Source organism: Narcine bancroftii, chromosome 7 (genome assembly GCF_036971445.1).
Source record: "Narcine bancroftii isolate sNarBan1 chromosome 7, sNarBan1.hap1, whole genome shotgun sequence".
Lineage (NCBI taxonomy): Eukaryota > Metazoa > Chordata > Chondrichthyes > Torpediniformes > Narcinidae > Narcine > Narcine bancroftii.
Genome location: NC_091475.1, coordinates 164,136,401 through 164,157,543, shown reverse-complemented (window position 1 = coordinate 164,157,543; position 21,143 = coordinate 164,136,401). Strand labels below are relative to the sequence as shown.

The window sequence follows — 21,143 nt, the reverse complement described above, 5'->3', positions numbered from 1 at the left end:
TGCCTTCTGCATGAGTTCTCTGACCCCATCTGCCCAAACTCCCCTCTAAGTAGTCAATCATGGATACACTGACACAGTTAAGAGTGCTGCCAGGGATAAATTCACAGTTGCACAGACACAAGTCTTTCAGCCAACCATGTTCAGGATGCCCATCATGTATCTGTATTAACACCATTTAACCAAGGTAAACACAATCTGCAAGAGGAACTCAGTGACTGAGCAGCATCTTGAGCTGGAGCCCTTCATCAAGACTAGATGTGCAGAGAGAAGTCAATACCAAGAGGACAGGATGGAAGGAGCAGGACATGGGCCCATATGGGGTTGGTGGACCAGCAAGAGATGGTGTGACAGACAGAGGCAGAAGATTGCAGATGCCAGACAAAAGAAGAGAGGCAAGAGGGGTCAGGTGAAGGAGAGGAGTCAAAGAGATGGAGTGGGTGATTAGAAGACTAAAGGGTGCCATTGTGGGAATCAGTAAAGCAGAGATACAGTGGTTGTATAGAAAGCAGATGGAGTGGGAAAGGGAGAATGAGCAGAAGAATCCTGAGATCTCAGATTCATGCCACTTCAACTTCCCTTCCCATTCTCACTGTGACCCACCTTTCCTGGCCCTTATCCAATGGCAGACTGAGGCCCAAGGTAAACTAGGGGAACAACACTCCATATACTGCCTGGCCAGTTAACATGATTCTAATATGGGATCATTAGAATTTTCTAATGTCAGGTAATATCTCTTCTGTTCTTTCCCCTTTCCACCCTTTTTTTTCTGTTTTGTCCTCTTTCCCATTCAATTCCACCTAGGCCCCCACCAATTCTCACTTTTCTCCTCTTTGCTCCAATTCCTTTTCAGCCCCATTTCCCCACTGGATTCCTTGGCTTTCTTTCCTTCTCACCCGCTTTTTAGTTTTTTGAAAATGATAGAACATGAATAAAAGTTGATAAAACAAATAATCTAGGGAGAAGTGAAACACGAAAGTCTACAGACAAGCTGGCCTTCTGGGCTCAGGCCCAAAAAGTCGGCAATATATCTTTGATTTTTATGGATGCTGGAAAGACTGACTGGGTCCCTCCAGTACTTTAGTGTGTTTTAATCTAGGAAGAAATTTGAAAACAAAATTGCATAATCTTTGACAATCATATAAAATAGTGCAAGATAATACCTTGAGAAACTGAGACAGGGGGATAATGCTGAGGAGAAAGGAAATGGCAGAGATGTTCAATCTAATATTTTATACATCTGTTAATAGATGAAGACACAAAGAGCTTGCCAAAATAATAAATCATTGGGGTTAAAAAAGGAGGAATGTAAAACAGTGTCACCAGAGAAAAAGTTTTAAGCAGATAATAGTCCAAGGATTGACAAATAATTACCTTCATCCTTGGAGTCTAAAAGATGTGGCTGTGATTTAGACATACATGCACGCATATCATATGGTAACAGGCCATTTCGGCAATGACCCTGTGCTCCCCAATTACACTTGATTGACCAACACCCCAAGTATGTTTTTAAAAGGTGGGAAGAAACCAAAGCCCCCAGGGAAAACCCATGCAGACACAGGAAAAGTGTACCAGCTCCTTACAGACTGTATTCGAACACTGCTCGCTGAGGCTGACAAAGCAATGCACTAACTGCTACACCAACCGTGCCACCCTAAAAAGGCCAACAGCACCTGGTATTCCTAGGCCTGCTTAGCTTCCAAGATCAGATGAGATCAGGCATTTTCAGGCTTGTTTCTTTGGTTCTGGAAGAGTTCCAGAGCTTGGCAAAGTACCAAATATAATATCACTAATCAGGATAGCATGGGGGAGGGTGAGATCAAGAGAACTTTGAACTGCAGACCTGTTGCTAAAGAATAGGGAACTATTTTTAAGAAAGGTGCAACAGAGCACATAGAAAAGCATAACATGATAGGTAGAATGAATAAAGCTTTGTGAAAGGGAATTCATGCTAAACAAATCTATTAACTGCTTTAGGATAGATTCAGTGGAGGAAATGAGTGCTTCATATTTTTGTTTTCCCGAAAGGTAATGGATGAGGTACTCTTATTTTTCTAGACCATCTCATAGGATTAAGAATAAATGCTTGATATACACCCCATTTCAGTGGGACTTATGATTCTAACATGGGACCAATGATTCTAACATGGGACCAAAATCCTTCGGTAGTGATAGGGCAAGAGGTGCTTGACTGGGCAGAGATATGGGTAGTTATGGGAGGAGGAGGTATGCTTCCTTCACTATTAATGTTCAGCTTCTCAGTGCTGTGATATGTAGACACTATCTTTTTAGCTCTCATTATAATGCTCCTTCTTCACTCTGAGTGGTTGATTCCCAGGAGTCAGTGGAGATATGGCACATTTTTCAAACTGTCTTTGAGAACGTTTTTGAATCTTTTCTCTTTCCACCTGATAAATAGAGAGAGGATTTAGAGGACTGCGTGGAGGTAGCATTGATAATATCTTTCCTGTGCTTTGAGCTGACTGTTCTGGGAAGAGCTGGCTGCCCTGCAGGTAATGTTGTCTACACTGCCTGGAATTTAGAAAAATGAGAGATGAGTTTGGAGATGTCTTGAGGATATTTTCCACTGTGGAACCAATGAACACATTTTCAGGAAAAATGATCTGATAGTAGTTAACCCTGAGGAGATGAAAAATATCTTCTGAGAAGAATAGGAATTTTTGGATTTCCCAACCCCAAAGGGCTAAAGATGTTAGGTAGTGAAGCTGATGCAAAGCTGAGATAGGCAGACTTTTTGGGTTTAGGATAATCAAATGTCATAAGAATAAGGCAGGAAAGTGGAATGACTTGGTTGCCAACATTAGCAATGTGCTACCTTGTTCATTTGAACATTGAGGCTTTCTGAAGTTATTAAATGGCAATGTAAATTTTGGGTCACCTCCTCCCCTACCTCCCTCATCACCTCTCCTTTCTATTTCTCTCCATTCTATCCCCTCCCTCCCTTTTCCCTTATTTATATATCTGATATCTCCCCTTCCCATTTTAATCTCATTAAAGGCTCCTGACTGGTAATGTTGATTGACTATTTCTCTCCACGAATGCTTGCTGACCAACTGACTCCCTCCAGTTCCTCCTTGTTCACTAATGATTCCAGTATGTGCAGTTGATAGGCTCTATCAACAACTCCAAAGCTGTAGAGTGAGGAATGATAGGCTTTAATTTACTTTAGACTTGTAGCTGCCTGATTCCAAGTGCCGACTGAGGACAGGAAGAGGGAGGTCGACCTTTCTCCCAAGGTCACAAAGGGAGGAATTACCAGGGAGTGAGTCACCAGTGGGGATGGGCCAGCTATTCATTGGCATTCACATATTAGTATCACCACAGCAGTTTTTGTTCATCTTCTGAGTGACCACATGCCTGATTCTTGCTCCTATTCCTTACATTCTCATAGTTGCCTGAACATAAGCCAAGTCTATCGGAGTATGAAGCTATCAAGGTCCAATTATATAATCAAAACATTTAAGACCTCATAGAACATGGGGAAATGTCCCATCCAAAATTATTTTGTAGCCCACCTATTTTTACTATCCTGGGCTAGGCTTACTTGTGGAGTCTTCCTTCAATAGAATCCTTACTCAAAAAAGCTGCTCCCTGTATTCTGGGAAATTTGAATTTTATGAAGGTCATTGCTTCAAGCCTTAGCTTGCTGTTTGAGATTATACTGACAATGAGAGTTTGTCATGTAAATAAGTACAATGTACAAATGAGTCAACATTCTTGCTTGCTGCAGCCATAAGGATGCACAAGATACACCCACTACAATTGCATAAATTAAACCAGCACAATATGCTAAGACAGAAAAATATATAATAAATATAAAAGGATGGATAAGTAAATATTCACAGTTGCAGTTAGTGCAAGAAATAAAAGTGAAATTTCAAAGTGCAGACAGGACATTTGGTGGTCCCAAAGTAATTTATGGTTGGGGTTAGAGTTACATGGGGAAGTTCAAGAGCCTAATTGCTGTTGGGGGAAAAAAAATGTTGGACAGTGATAACAAAAGTATAGAACCACACTACCATAATGACAGGTCCCACATTTGTGATAATTATGTGTGCACTATTCCAAAGAGTCTGCAATAACAAGAGGTATATTTTACAACTCAGTTTCATAAAGACTTAAGTATTGAAATCAACACAGTCCAATCTTAAGCAACGTGCTTGTCAAATAACAAACAACAAAATTCACATCAACAGAACTAAATTTGACAAGATAGAACATTTAGTAGAAAGGAAAACTTTCATGGCTGTGTGAAGTTTTGTGATTTTTAATTTTTTTTTAATGCATCTGATGTCTTCTAGTTTAGTGTGAGAAATAAGAAACAAGAAAGGCTAATTTTAGAGCTTCTGATATTTAATAGGAAGATGAATATGATTCCCTCTTATCTCCATACCAGGATCACAATTCACCAGAACCAATACACCTGGGTGTCTAATCTTGGCAACATACCTGTTCATTTAGATGATTGTTATATGTGGCCACCATTAACTGTGATGTTGAATGTTTCGGTGAAAAGTCACTTTGCTGATATATTAACACTGTTTCTATCTCAATCGACACCATGTTTCTACATTCCAGTTCAGTCCCATGCATCTACAATTTTCTGATCTTCCTTTCATTGTTCACACCTAGGCAGTGGCTCATCCTTCCCAGTGGCTGACACAAATAAATCTCAGCTGCAATAAATAAAGCCAGTGAAGCAGCTTAAAGGAGAGGTGCTTGGTCTTTGATGCTCGTGTTGATAGACACTTGATAATCAGTGTTGACTGGGGAAATGAACATCACTGTTCAAGGAAGAACAGTTCTAGAATTTTTTTTAATGCTGAATTAACTACCTTATTACAACATATTCAGCCCATTGAGTCCTTACCAACTTCCAGCAGAGCCAATTACATATGTCAACCCAACCCTGATGGAGAAACTCAGCAGGTCACATAGCATCTTTAGAAGTAAAGATTAACCAACATTTTGGGCATGGGCCTTTCAGATTGCACTCAGCCCCAGCATTTGCAGACTTTCCAGTTGAACTACATGCAGTACATCATCTCCTTTGATTTCCATCTCACCCTGCAACTGATTCCCTCATATGCCCATCAACTCCCCCTTTTTTTCTGTTTTTATTAATGGGGTCATTTACAATGACCTTCAGTATATTGTTGGGATGTGGGAAGAAACCAGCATGCCGAGAGAATCCCATGCAGTCACAAGGAGGACGTAGAAGCTCCTCACTAACAGCATTGGAGATCGGGTTCAAGTTGGGGCGACTGCAGTTGAGACGCAGCAGCACTACCTGTTGAAAATCACAATCCTCAGGTGAAGGAAGTGGTGGGATGGAAAGAAGTGGTCTATCCTCTAGGACCAAGGAGCTCTCCAGTAAACTCTGCAAAGATAGTGATGGGTAATAACTGTGCAGGTCAATAGTACTGGCAAAGGGCTATGGACCTGGATGCAGTAGGAAAGGAAGTTAAATCAATTTCACACACATGCACCTCTAAATGGCAGATTCAATCATCTGCACTACCAACGGATCAATGCACCACAACCCATTGGCTCCCAAATATATGCTGTATTCCAAGGAGACTTACTAACTTCATTGCCACACCCACAACTACACACACCTATAGAAGCAACCAATCTAAGCAGAATCCTTGAACGAGGTCCTCTTGCTCCTGCACTCTGTTGACTTTAGTATCCTAAAGGAGATCCAGAAAACATCAAGCTCTGAAAAACAGCCACAGCTATAGAAATCAATGAGCAGTTTACCTGTGTGCAGATGGAGTCCTTGAAATAGCAATGGCGTTTCAACTGCCGACCATGTGCTCAACATTTTAGGTTAAACAACCAGTGTCAGTTGGAAAATACACTCCAAAATAACAGCACTAGTGTTAAATCTGCATAGTTACTGTACAAGCCTGACATTTGCTGCACATGTGAGAATGCCTCCTCCATCAATTTGACATCAACCATGACTCACACCAGAAAAGCAAGCACATTAGATTCCACATCAGAACTGATTCAGCAACCAAAGAAGCCAATAATAAAACGCATGGACTTGAGCTGAATTTTACTGCCTTTCTTCTCAACCTCCCAATTACATTCTCATCAACTCAGATGTGCACACATACATGAACCCACATAAGAGAGTGTGGAGTCTTTCTTCTTATACCACCATTGATCCAGGCCATATTTCACTGGTTTGTTTTAATATTTTATTTCTCCCTCAGGAGCCAGTTTTATAAACAGATTGCTGTCATATCTGAAGGCACATAAAACAATTTATGAAAGAGTGCTCATAAATAACACTACCCTTCATTCTTAGCTATCACTTGTGTTTTTATAGAAAAAAAAGATTCAACAGAAAACATTTGATTAGTAAGCATCTATTGAATCACATTAAGCCACCACTACCAGCAAAAAAATGAAACTGTTGCCTTTTGGGTAATTTACTCATTATTTTTTGAATCATAATGTTGCAGGCATTAACACACAAGAACAGATTATCAAATGATCACATTTCTTCTATTTTCCTTCAGTTATTATGCAGTGAGAACAACTCGTTCCTTTCAGTTCTATTTGTTGTGCTGAACATGCCATAGAAATGATATTTAAAAATTATTTTTCTATGAAATTCAATAAATCAAAATAATACAAGACAGAGAATACACATGTTGTCTTCAGAATGTGAAAAAATTCTGTTATCTTGGATGTTACCCAAATCCATTTAATCTCTTGAAGTTTGCATAATACAATCCCAGAACATTAAATTATAATTATTGGGGAGTTAGGGGGGTGGGATGTCTGCAAAATAACCATCTGTCTCCACAATTCTATCCTTTAGTCTAGCCATTGCCTCAGTGCAGTAGCACGGAAACCAAAGGTGATGAATTTCAACCATATAATCTTCCAATTTCAGGTGACCTCTACCCTGATCTTGTTCAATTATTTCCAACCATCTTTCAATTGCTCCCATTCTCTTTGCCCCTCCTGGTTCTTGCTTTTTACTCATCCCCCACATCATCTGTGCTTTTCACCCCTACTCCCCAGCCTGCCTCCTCACTGCACCTCTCCCATCTTCATCTCTTCAGTATCCTATTGACTGAGCCTTTCCTCCCTTCTTTTTATGCTTGTTATCTCCCCTTTCCACTTCATCTTGAAATCAGGACCCATCATGAAATGCTGACCATCCACTTCTCTCTACAAACATGGCCTAACTTACGGCATTCCTCCAACGTCTCATTGAGCTTGCAGAATAATCATTTTTTTTGCTCTTGCTGAGAAAATGTTATGAAGCAACAGAATTAAAATTGCTTATCTCTCTGTTTATGCTCATTAAGTATTAAAAAAAAGATACACTCCTTGTGATTTCATCAGCTAATTGAATTGGTAAAGATTAATGACGTCGACTTTGTTTTGTGATTTTTGGAAATATTTATTTAGTGGCAAGTTCCAACTTCACAGATCACTTGGCATTGGTTTCATTTTAACTTGATTTATAATTCTGTGATCCAGGGATACACTTCTTGCTTTTATCAAAGGAGATGGCAGTAGATGTTAATAACAGTCACCAATGTTATTTGAGAAACACAAAAAAAACGCAGATTATGGAATCGTGAGCACAAGGTGAGCTGTCACAGGAACTCAGGGGGTCAGTCAGCTTCCATGGGTAGAAATGCCAGGTAACGTTTCAGGTGGAGAACCTTTATCAAGACGGAAGTAGGAAGAGGAGGTATCAACAACATAAAGGGGTAAGGAACCTGGAGAGAGGGAAAAGGGAAAGGGTACTAGACAGGTGGAAGATATGGAAAGGTAGGTGGAGGGAGAGACAATTGGGAGGTAAGGAGGTGTGAGAGAAAAGTAAGAATGGGAAAAGTTAAAGATGGAAACTTTGGAATCAATTAGATGAAAATTGAAGTTCATGCCATTGGTTTAAGGCTGTTCAGGAAGAACATGATGTGTTTCTCCTCGGGCTTACTTTTGGCCTCACCCTGGGACTGGATGATGTTAGGTATGACATATATGTGTGAGAATGGTGAAGGGTATTGAAATGGCTGGTTACTGGGGGTTAAAGTTTAGCGGCACAGACAGAGTGCAGGTTTTCAGCAAAGTGACAAATAAGTTTGCGTTCTACTTCACCAATTTGAGATATAGATAGGGTGGAGAGCCAGTGTCTTTTTCCCAGGGCAGGAATAGCAAACACCGAAGGACATATGTACAAAGTGAAGGGAGGGATATTTAAAGGAGGCATCAGGGGAAAGTTTATTTACACAGAGAGTTGTGGGTGCCTGGAATCTCTTGCCATGGATGGTGGTGGAGGCTGACACATTTGGAGCATTTAAGAAACTCTTTGACAGGCACATGGATAGAAGAAGAATAGAGAGTTATGGAGTAGGGCGGGCTTAGTACATTTTTAAAACTTAATATACGAGTCGGCACAACATCAAGGGCTGAAGGGCCTGTACTGTGCTGTAGGCTTCTATGTAAGAAAGTACACAAAATGCAAGAGATTAGATTAGATGATTTGCATGTAAAACTTTGCCCCACTTCAAAGTTCTGTTTGTGGTCCTGGTTTGAGGTGAGGGAGAAGATGTTGGGACAAGTTTTACAGTTTCTGCAATTACCTCTATCTGTCTCCATTTCTTTAATTACTTCCTTTATTACTTTTCTCTCCATCTCTGATCTCTCTCTCCACTTTCCCCCACCTTTTGTCCAATGTCTTATCATCTCTTTGCCTGCCTCTTTGACCCCTTGATATGGTTGATATCTCTGTTTCCCACTTTAATCTTGTGGTGCAACCACTGTATGTATGTATACATTGTATGAACTGGCCCGCCCCCTGAACCTGTGACTCTTCCCTCCCAGAATCCCTATAAAGGCTATTACACCCAACCTCCTCCCTCCATACCTCCCTTGGAACTGGGACAGCAATATGTGAGATGTGTTGATGTCTTAAGGTGATTAAAGCCTACTAATCACAACTCTCTGTCTAATGTGCTTGATCGACCGCGCTACAATTTAATCACTTTAAATTTTTGGACCATGGACAAGGCAATACGGGCAGATAAACTGGACACCAACCCTAAAGATCCAGAGACCCCAGTCAAATTCAATCAATGGCTGCATGACCTCAATGCTTTCATGAGACAAAACGACGTGCAGAGTGAGAAAGATAAACGAGATCTACTCTTCACTCAGGTCGTCCACTGACTCTTTCAGATGATAAGAGACTGCACTACTTACTCGGCCACAATGGAGCTCCTGCAGAAACAGTATCAGACCCAGATGAATGCCATCTACGCCAGGTTGCTTCTGGGCAGTCATAGACAAGTGCCTGGTGATTCAGTCAATGAGAACATGTGGGACCTATGGGAGCTGGGGTGAGCTTGTGATTGCAGAGAAGTCTCTGCTGCCCATCTAGAAGACCTGATACGTGATGCACATGTGGCTGGATTCAAGTCTTATCACATTAGACAGAGAATCCTGCAAAAGGGCAATCAAAGCCTGAAAGAAGTAGTTGACTTGGCTAAAGCGCTTGAGACAGAGCAGCAGAACACAGAGTTTTCTCCTCGGGGAATGCAGCCGTCATGTGGGGAGCTTGGGCACTGCCATCTTGGATGCAGGATCCCAAGACACTACCGTTGCTATCAAGCACCCAAAGTACTACTTCTGCAGACATATCAAGCATCCCCGAAAGAGCTGGCCAGCCTGAAATGCTACAAGCTTCACCTGCGGGGAAGGTATGTAGGTCCCAACCCCACTTCCAGCGCGCCATGAGGCCAGCAGCCGCTGCCAATTTGGACCGTGCCACTTCCAGCTTCACCTCCGCATCACTTCAGGTTGCAGAAAAGAGCTTGGCGGGACCATGGAGGTGGCAAACGGGGATGACACCACTTCTGGTGTCACTTCCAGCAGCGAGGAGCAGCACCATGTGTGCAATACGGAGGCAGCCATTTTGGCAGGAGCCTCCCCAAACCAACTCTAAAGCAGCGACTCAGACCGCAATCAGATGCTAGCCTCGATGTGGATCAGGACAGCCACATCAACTGACCAAGGTCATGATGAACATTGAGGTAAATGGTGACATCATAAACTGTTTAATCGATATGGGGAGCATGGAGACCTTCATTCACCCAGGCACAGTGTAGCGCTACGCGGTAACTCTGGCAAAATGCAAAGTCTCCCTGGCCTCCAAATCCCACTCAGCTAAGATCCACAGCTGCTGCACCATGACACTGACCGTGCGGGGCATGAAGTACAAGAACTTTAAGCTCCTTTTCATGCCACAGTTCTCCGCACCAGTCAAACAGGGACTAGACATCTAGTGCCAGCTAAAGTGCATCCAAATGCAGTTTGACGGCCCACACCCTCCCCAAATAGTGCACAACTGCTCATTTTTAAACCACCCTATTCCCCCCTCCGAACACAATCTGCGGTCTATCTACCCTTTGGGTCCCACTGCTGCCCCTGTTCAACTGTAAGCCGGTCACCAACAAGAGCAAGCGATACAGCCCCGGGGACAGAGCCTTCATCAAAGCAGGTCAAACAGCTTCTGGCAGAGGGGATCATTAAACCCAGCACCAGCCCATGGAGGGCCCATGTGGTGGTCGTCAAGAGTAGAGATAAATACCGCATGGTCATCGACTACAACCAGACCATTAACTGTTTTATCCAGCTGGATGCCTTCTCCCTTCCCCGCATTGCAGACATGGTAAATGAGATCGCCCAGTTCCTGGTCTTCTCACCATTGACCTCAAGTCGGCTGCCACCAACTCCTAATCCATCTGGAGGACAGCCCATACTCTGCCTTCGAGGCAGACGGCCAACTCTACCACTTCCTCCATGTCCCCTTCAGGGTCACCAGTGGGGTCTCTGTCTTCCAGACGGAGATCGACTGATCAGTGAATGACTACAGACTAAAGGCTGCATTTCCCTATCTGGAAAATGTGACCATCCGTGGCCATAACCAGCAGCATCATGACACTAATCTGCAGAAATTTCTCCAGACAGCCAAAAGGCTCAACCTAACATAAAACCAAAAGAAGTGCGTGTTCAGTACTTCACAGCTGGCCATCGTGGGCTGTGTGGTGGAGAATGGCGTCATTGGGCCCGACACTGACTGCATGCGGCCGCTGTTGGAACTCCCATTGTCCCATACCTTCAAGGCCCTAAAAAGGTGCTTGGGCGTCTTTTTGTAATGTGCCCAGTGGGTCCTGAATTTCATGGATAAAACCCACCCCTTAGTGAAATCGGCCACTTTCTCCATTGGCAGAAGCCCAAGTGGCATTCATAAACATCAAGGGCAATTTTGCCAAGGCAGTGATGCATGCTGTAGACGAATCCATCCCCTTCCAGGTGGAGAGTGATGCATCTGAATTTGCCCTGGCTGCCACGTTCAACCAGGTGGGCAGGCCCATGGCATTCTTCTCCCAAACCCTCCAGGACCCTGAACTTCAGCAATCAGCCATCAAAAATGAGGCCCAGGTCATAGTGGAAGCTGTGCACCACTGGAGGCACTACTTGGCCAGAAAACCTTTCACCCTGCTGACTGACCAATGAGCAGTCATATTTATGTTCAATAACAAACAGTGAGGAAAAATTAAGCATGACATGATCCTGAGGTGGAGAATTGAACTGTCCACCTACAACTACGAGATCTTGTACCGGCCCGGGAAGCTGAACGAGCCTCCCGATGCCCTGTCCCCTGGGACATGTACCAACGTGCTGCTGGATCATCTCCAAGTCCTCCACAACAACCTCTGCCATCCTGGGATCACCAGGCTCTACCATTTTGTTAAAGCCCATAACATCCCTTACTCGGTTAAGGATATCAGGGTCTGTCCCAAGTATAAACCCCAATTCTATCGATCAGACAAAACCCACCTCATCAAAGCCACACACCCCGTTGAGCGGCTGAGTATGGACTTCAAGGGCCCCCTCCTGTCCACCAAGAGGAATGTATACTTCCTGAATATCATTGACAAATACTCCCGTTTTCCTTTCACCATCCCCTGCCCGGATATGACCACAGCCACCATGATAAAGTCATGGCAAAGCATACTCACTTTGTTTGGATACCACTGCTACATCCATAGCGACCAGGGATCCTCATTTATGAATGAGGAGCTGTGCCACAATCTGCTGGTCAAGGGCATAGCCATGAGCATGACCATGGGTTATAACCCTGGGGGAAATAGCCAGAGAGAGAGGAAGAATGCCTCTGACTGAAAGGCAGTCCTCCTAGCCCTGAATCTGTGACTCCTCTCTCCCGGAAATCCCTATAAAGGCTGTTACATCCAAACTCCTCCCTCAGTTTCCTGCCTTGGAACTGGGCCAGCAGCATGTAATATGTGTTGATGTCTTGAGGTGATTAAAGCCTATTAATCATAACTCTCCATCTAATGTGCTACAAGGTTTGATAAAGGTTCTTGACCAAAACAGTGACTGACCAGTTCTACCCATGGATGTGGCCTGACCTGTTGAGTTCCTCCAGCAGATCGTTGTTTCCCAATGCTAAATGAGAACATCCAAAAATATCATTAAATCTCTCCAGAGTTACAATCCCAAATTAAGAAAGATATCATTTGTATGAAATTAAGTAGCCATTTATGCCAATGCTAAGAATGTCATTTCTTACTAAAGCATTTAATTGGCACTGGATTCAAAATTAAATTAATTGGAAACAGTCACCTTTGTATAAAAGGGTATAATTCCTCTGAGATATCCTTGTAACTTTTTATACTTTGATTTTCACTTAATTGCAGTGATAAAAGAATGGATGAGAAAACCTTGAACTTATCACTCACTTATCCCATGCTACATCATATTGATGTTAGACTGAAAATGCCATACAATGGTTTGTTTGTTTATTATTACAGATTCAAAGGTTAACATTTTACAAATGCTTTCAAAACTTTGCAGGTCACAGAGTATCTGTGCAAAGAGAACTGTGTTCAGGTCATTGACCTTTGGTCAGAATAGTTCAGCACTTGGTATGATTTCTTTTCCAAATTAACTTGGAAATAAAGAATATACTGATTAGTTATTAACCCTCCAAAATCATGGTGATTTAAATTGGAATACTAAGCAGAGTTTGGAATTATTTGTATACAATTATTGAACCATTTTTCAGGATTTAGTACAATTTTTAAAATCTTGTGGACTGAAATGGTTAAAAGCAAAGAAAAGAATCATGAGGAAGTGGCAATCCATTTTCTCTGTAAAATAACAAAATAGTTTTTTTGTTTTGCTAATATAATTAAAAACATATGTTATTATGCGCTACTTCATTAAATTGTAACAAAAGAAAAAAAGTCAAGTTTGGTGAATATTGGTTTGACACATGAAGATAATTAGATTGTAATCATGTAATCTGCTATTCGTACATTGAAACTGGTTCAAAACCTCAGTTGAATCTCATTTAACACACCAAGATTCTGTTGTGCAGCAGGCAAGATTGTTTGGAAAATGTGCACTGAACCATTAGCAGAAGTATCCATCTCACTGTTCAGCATTGATCCACATTTGAAACCCACCTGGGGATCCTGCGAAAGACGTTTCAACAACTCATCTGTGCTCTGTTTCGTGGATCTCTTGGTGATTCGTTCACTTGGTAACTTCAAGATGTGGAACCCTTTTAGATTTCCAACCTAACAGCATCACAAAGAAGATTATGGAATTACTGAACTATGCAATTGGCTACCATGAAGAATATTACAACACAGATGATATTGTCGTGCTCTACCCTTGCCAAAGGGTTAACCCATTCCACTCAGAATGAGTCAGGCTACATTATCTGTAGATTAGAATTGAAACTCTTGCTTCTTCAAAATTCAATGGAGGTAAAAATGTCATATAATGGAAGCTTAGAAGTTGCGTGTGGACTACATGGAGCAGTGATACACGTATCTGCAGCCAGAGGGTATGGTGATTGAGAGTTAGAGAAGAAATCATTGCAAATATGAATGGGCTGTATGTGAGGTATCAAGTGTACTCAGTTCTTCCTCAGCATAATTGGGTGGAAATTAAAATTCAGCTACATCAGATTTTTGAGTACAAGTTAGATCAATTTAGCATTTCACAGGATTTAACCTGACCCAAGGCTGAAGTGACATTACTGAACATGTTAACTGGGATCTAAATGTCTTTTTTTTCCAAAAACAGTTACTATTCTGAGTGGGGTAGACAATGGAAACTGATTCTGATTCCATCATGGCATTGGTTGGGATTTCTAGCTGGCTAAATGCTGATCCAGCAAGACATGGGTGCTACAGTTGGTTTCTTCCTTGTACCGAGAGCGGAAGAGAATTTTTTTCTTAAATTTTTCCTGCTTGAGGTGCATGTTGTATCTACATAGCCAAGTTTGACCTTAGAAAAAGAAATGGATTCATTTCCATGCCATTGTCTTGAAACAAAAGATGTCAAATCTTGTATGTATTGATTCTTGTATCTGCATAAGTGCAGCTGAGAAATCAGTTTTATTATAACCCATAAGCAAAATTAACTTTCTGTCATAAAAGAAATACTCAAGCATTATATATGGAATTATGAAAATTATGTTCCATTTGCACCTTTCAGTTGTAGGTGCATAACTCAGTGCAGGATATATGAGTAAACTTGCAGTTATTTCATTCATTTTTTAATAAATTTACTACTTTATGACATTCAAAGCAGATACATGTTTTTGGACACACCTTGATGCATTATTTCTGAGAAGAATTTGTGAAAAAAACATACAAACCTTGATTCTATCACAGCATAAGTGGTATGCTTCTTAAATAATCCCTTAAAATTAATGATTTAGCATTTAAAGTTCACTCTTAGTTATAAACCAACATGTTATTTAAGTATACAGTTATAGTATCTTCCAACAACTTGATGCAGTTGATTGCAACAGAAAATATGGTTCCTGGTATAATAGTAACTGCATCATTAACATTTTAAGAGGTTCCTATAACCTTTCTATCATAATGAATTGCTTAATAGTTTAAGTCCACTTTTAATGATGGCAGCCTGTCTTTTGAATATCAAATTTCTGTCTTTAAATTGTACTGAGTTCTTTTTACGGTCTCAATTGTTACTGTAAATGTCATCACTTTATACCTTCACTAAAGCAGTGACAGGCACTCTCTTATCCCTGGCTTTATCTCCTTTTCCATCCTTTATTATACCACAAAGATCCTTTTTCATAGTTTACAGCTGTATCCATTTTCCACACGTGGCAAATGATTGCCTCCATAGAGGTATTTTCTGTTTCAATCTTGCATTTTCCCAAGGGAGAACAGAAGGGACAGGCTTTCTGGAGTTGGTTTCACTGAGAAAATTGTTCAGAATTGCCTCATTCCTCAGCAGATTAACGAATGCATACAATCCCAGCCCAAGTGCTATTGTACAGCACAATTTGGCCATTATACTTTGTCCTTTCCATTTAGAAACCTCCTTACCAATTAAAGTAATACAGCCCACCAATACCTGCTCCCAATTAAATCTGAGCTGTATTACCTGCCTTGATGCAGCTGGTCACAGATTCCTACCACTCACTTGTATTCATTAGCTCTATTCATCATGGGCTAATGGCAGGAATTCAAGTTCCTATCTTTAATTTCAGGACTCACCAAAATTATTAGCTTTCTGTTTATGGTCCCAGTAAGCACTGAATTAAGTAGAAAGGGCTGATCTAAGCTAGGCAATTTCTCCACATTCATATTAACACATCAGATTATTGCAACCATTAGTAACTTAATCAATCAATGATTGTGCATTCAATCACCCTTCAGGGTTTTGACAATGTTGCTTTCAGCCTCATAACTCTTTCCTCAAAAAGAAAGAACAAACAGATCACAAGGGTAGATGGCCACTGATCAGTCCAGAACTAAGACTTGTATAGGGTCAGATTTCAGCACTTTGTGCTACAAATCTACAATGTCCTACAGATTTTTGGATCAATATGCAACAAAAAAGCTAACATTATTGTAATATTTTTTCATGCAAAGACCCCCCTATAATTTTTTTTTGGGGGGGGGGTCTTTACTTAAACATTCTCCTACCTGGTGAAGGAAATCTTAGTTTCAATTATTTTCCCACTATGCAAGAGAAATATAATATTCTGGACCACCAGATTGGTAAGGTGCCCCTCATTTCATCAATGGCAGGTCTGTCAGTGAGTTAACAAGAACCATCATCCTTTTCAGAGCTGAGTGTTCGATCAGGAGGTCTCAGCACTTTAAAAATTCAGTGCCAGCTGTGTACTCCTTTGTACTTTGCAGGAACTGTGTTTTTAAATCACTGATTCCTCTTGATCAACCTCCAGGACCAAAAAAAAGATGCTAATTACAATGACCTGTATGGAGGCACCCCACTGGAATAAAGTCAGATGTTTCTAAATCCAGTGAGAGCAGTGATGCTTATTTTAAATCACATTGAAATAAAATTTTCCTTTGTCAATCCCTGGCATTAAATATATCAATGATTAAGGATATTTTCTTTTTCTTGCATCAGAATTTCTTTGTCATGTTGAGTACATCTCATGAGAAAGCAGTAAAATTTATTTTTGTAATTTTACTTAATCCATCTCCTTTTCTGCACTGGAATAATTACTGAAAATGTTTTCTGCCTCTAAAATAACAAACCAGTTTATCAATAAGTGAATTCACTCATGAGGGCTGCAGTAAGCAAAGATTAATATGTTTTCTTAAAGCTTTTTCAGCTTCATTTCTCGGGGCAGTGTTCAGTTCCCTTCTGAAAGGTATTTCAGCTGTCATTCTAGCCCTAAATGATGCCATGTGTTTTGAGTTAGTATTGCATCTGACTAGAAGAGAGATGGTTATATTTTATTGTCCTCTTTTCCTTCAGTTGCTGTGTGAATGTTCCAGGTCGTGACTTGGAAAGATACAATGCAGGAAGAAGCAAAAAGCAAGCATTGGAAGGTGTATTTTGATTCTGAGACACAGAAGACTGTTGACATGCTCACTCCATCTTGCAAAATGTTTGCTCGGTGTACTTAGGCCCTCCATTTTCATGGATTTACTACCAAATTAAAATGTAGCTGAACTGCAGTCTCCTGCTGGACATCCATAATCAGGAGTAAAATAATCCCTCGCTTTGGAGGTCACTTTCACTCCTGAAGACTTCTGCTCATTTCTCTGTGGAGCTTGAGAGGAGACGGGGGTCAGAAATTATGCCCTACCAGCTGAACCAATTTAGAATCTTTCTCCTGAGGCTCCTTTGACCTGTCAGAGGTGACCCTTTGTACCTTGGTATTGAGATTGTGGCTGAGAAGGTCCAGCTTCTTACAACTTGATCCTCAACCAAGCTCTATTAAAATAAAATTAAATCCTTGATCAACAAAATTTTAGAAGAGCCAGATGTAACTAATAAATATTAACTCTATGTGTTCTCTGAATTAGTTTTTGAAGAGAATTTCATTTATTGGTCAACTTCTCATTTTTTTTATTAAACCCTGTATTTAAAGACCATACCTGCATTTTACCATCTCCTGGGTGACTTGCTGACCTTCGTGTGAATTTTGTATCTCTTTGTGCTTTGAGCAGTGAAACCTATTGGGGAAAGGGGGTTTGTTGGGTTTGTGGGGCTCGTAGTGGTGGAAAGGATTCTTGAATGGCTAAGATTCTTTTCAGCAACACATTTGGTAAAGCTGTTTGGTAAAGCTGTTTCATCTCAACTGTTGCCTTTCCATATTTATTCAGGGTTTCCTGAATAATTAGGCAGTATGGGTGCCACTTACTCAATTTCAGCTCGGGCATTTAAAAGCTTTTTCCAAGCACCTCAATTGATGGACTTTGGAGTTGATTGCACTGAAAAAAATGGATGGTTCGTGAGGCCTCATTGAATGGCATGCTGGAGTTGAGAGGCCCTGTATTGAAGGTGATTCCCTGCAGACATGAGGAGCAAACCTATGGCTGACAAGGGGAAAGGCATGGTTGAAGATGGTAGTATTCAGCAGTACCAACATGGTCTCCATGCCTGTATTCAATGCTGCAAGCAGGTTATTGATTTCATGAAATCAAGAAGGGAAAATAAAATGGCAGTATCTGCTAAATGCTAATGTCACACTTAATCTAAATACATCCATACTAGAACATAGAATATTACAGCACAGTGCAGGGACTTCAGCCCATGATGTTGTGCTGACCTACGTAAATTTCTCCACCTCTTTCGAATTTTCCCTACTGTACACAACCTTCTTGCATCCTAATCCTATCTAAGAATCTTTTGTATGTCCCTATTGTAGCAGCCTTCACCACTCCCAATTGTGTTCCTGACACCTACTACTCTACGAGTTAAAACTTACCTCTGACAACTCCCATAAACTTTCTTCCACTCACTAAAAGCACATCTCTTTATACATCCTACTTATCCAGTGACCAATGATGTTCAACCTCGCCATGCATCACCTTTCTATTGACACAAACAAATAATCTCTACTATCATTCAATATGAGCTTTTACTCCCAACAGAATTCTTTATCTCATAAAATGATGAAAATTTATGGTCATACACACAAGTGCAATGCATAAAAGCACTGATATTCTTTTTGTCTGATATTACAACTCAGCCTTCTGTGGTTCCAAATTAGACCTTGAAGCAACCGGTCAGTATACTTTGCAAAGTATACCTGTAGAAGTGTGATAAGATTATTCAATATCATGCCAAATCTGTTTAGAAAGCAGAAACTTTAGTGTGCCTTCTTAAGAAGACCTCACTGTGCTGTGAGGTCCTCCCATTCAAGGACACACTGGAACTTCAGGCTACTAACCATCTCCTCAGCCATCCTGACAGTGATGACAGAGGTGTGGTCTCTTGGCTCCTTGGAGAGTGGAGAAAACAATGTTGCAATTAGTACAGCACCAGCTACCATCTACTGAAGAGTTGGCCCTGGACATTACCAGGGTATCCAAATAAATGACAGGTGGATGGGATTTCAAAGTTCCCTGATGGCATTCGGTCTAATTACCAGGAGAAAAGCTGTGTGTGAGAGGTCATCATGTGCAGGAGGCAAACCTTAGCCACTTGCACCTTGAAAGTTTTACCTGAAGCATTAATCTCCCACATTCATCCCACAGAAGATGTGGGAGTAGACAATGGATCTTCTCAGATAGGCCTTTTGGTTTGAGAGGAAATCCATTATACCACTCTTTCCCACGAAACATTTCATACAGTAGTGTTAGCAGGAGAGATAGCTGAGTGGAATGGATCGATAGAAAGCCAAGGGGGTTGGTCAAGGAATAAATGGATGTCTTGAGTGAATGTATTGTTTTACTTGGTGAAATGCTATGTCTTGTCTAGCCTGTGCACCTAGACTAGTTGCTACTGCACCATGTAGTTACGGAGATAACATTCACATCAACATTGTGACAGTATGCTCACAATAAGCTTCAGGGGGAAGATTTCCTTAGCTCTTATAACACCTTGCAACAGTTTCATGGCAGGTCCATAATTTTTCTGATGGGCAGATTAATCTGATAGCAATGCTTCTCTATCTCACTACTTGAGGTACACCATAGGAGCAACAGCTATGCTTTCATTGAGCATCCTTTATTTCCATGTCGCCTGCCACTGTCTCATGGTTTTGGAATCAGAGTTATAAAACAGGTCTGCATACTCAGCCAACACTGACAAAATCAGTCACAAATCTTCTATTATTCTCTCCATATTCCCATCATTGCTTTCCAGATCTTGCTGCTCACCTACACTTTAGAGACAATTTATAGTGGTCAATTAACCCACCAACTCAAATCTCTCTGGTGTGTTGGAGGAAAATGAAGCTCCTGGGGGTGGGGGGGAAAAGAAACAATGCAACCACAGGAAGAACGTGCAGATTCTACAAAGAATCTGATCCAAAGGTCAGGATTGAACTCAAGTTGCTGGAATAGTGAATAGATGCTCTACTATCTGCACCATTGTTCTGCTCCCGGCTTAATGGATTCCCCACATGATGAAGAAATCATGAGCTGCCCAGGCACTGTTCAGCTACCTGGAGAGGCATCTTCCTGAGGCTGTGGATCAGTTGCAGTTGCACTTTAATGGAGCGGAATCAATGATAATTGTATCAAACTGATCCACAAGTACTCATTGATTTCCACACCACTATACACCACGACACCACCACCTCAACCCAACCTCTTGCAATCTCTGCACCTGTAGTGTGCTGCCTCCCTTAAAATGATTTGACCTGTCAGGTTGTTGAGCTAATGTTAATTCCTCCTCACAAAGAAGGCATGAACCTGCCAGGTTCATATAGACTCCGGTTGATGACAGGAATGACCATGCAGCAAAGAATTTGAAAGGTGTTTTCCCTTTCACAGTTAATGGGATCATGCAACTACCACACCAATCCATCTGCAGGACTTGTTTGAAGAGACTATAAAAATTTTCTGCTGCTTACAGTAATCTCCTGAGCCTCCTATCTGATGTTACGAATCACCGAGGAAACAGCACTTCTGTCTGTTTACCCCATGTTTAGGACTATAAACCTCCTGCATACTACACCTCTGTCACGAGCCTCTTTTGAGTGAGTAGTTATGGGTGGTCACCAGAAGACAGCTTTTTCTTCTTGAGCTCCAGTGGTTGTCCATTCCAGTCTTCCCTTAGTCCCACTGATGTGCTGCACCAGCAGCTCTCACTCTGAAGTCTTAGCTGAGACCTGATCACTGCAGTAAGTAACCAGAGCAGCAATGTCCATAAAGTAAGGAATAATGTAACTTGCCAAGGGAAGAACACACCCTGTAAAGAAATTTTTGCATTCTCAAGGCAGCAGGTGTGAATCCATGGTGCTAACAATGGGATTCCATAATCAGCCTCTCAGTTGCTGCCCACTGCTGTTTGTTTGTCCTTATAATTCCACTAGCCACTCACATGGAGCTCACATTAAATCCCAAAAACAGCAGTTGAATTACAGCTCAATGAGCAACTGACATATTCCAAAGTGGATGTACAGACATACAAAAAATACAAGTTAGGAACAAGGGAGCATCACTCAAAGGCCTGCTCAGCCATTCAATAATACCAAGTCTGACCTGCTACTGTTGGCATAAATGAGAATTTGCAGGACCAAAGTATCAGATTACTAACTGACTCACTCAGCTCAATATGGGGTTTGCAATTTTGTCCTG

General features: G+C 41.3%; 1 protein-coding gene across 9 annotated transcripts in view; it reads right to left on the bottom strand.

The window, feature by feature from the left end:
* Positions 1 to 21,143, bottom strand: part of LOC138739315 (PC3-like endoprotease variant B) — an 827,554-nt gene that overhangs the window by 602,832 nt on the left and 203,579 nt on the right. For all 9 annotated transcript variants that reach the window (XM_069891108.1, XM_069891107.1, XM_069891109.1 and 6 more), the window contains exon 3: positions 13,548 to 13,661. In XM_069891108.1, the coding sequence (XP_069747209.1) occupies positions 13,548 to 13,661 (114 nt within the window). The remainder of the gene's footprint in view (positions 1 to 13,547; positions 13,662 to 21,143) is intronic.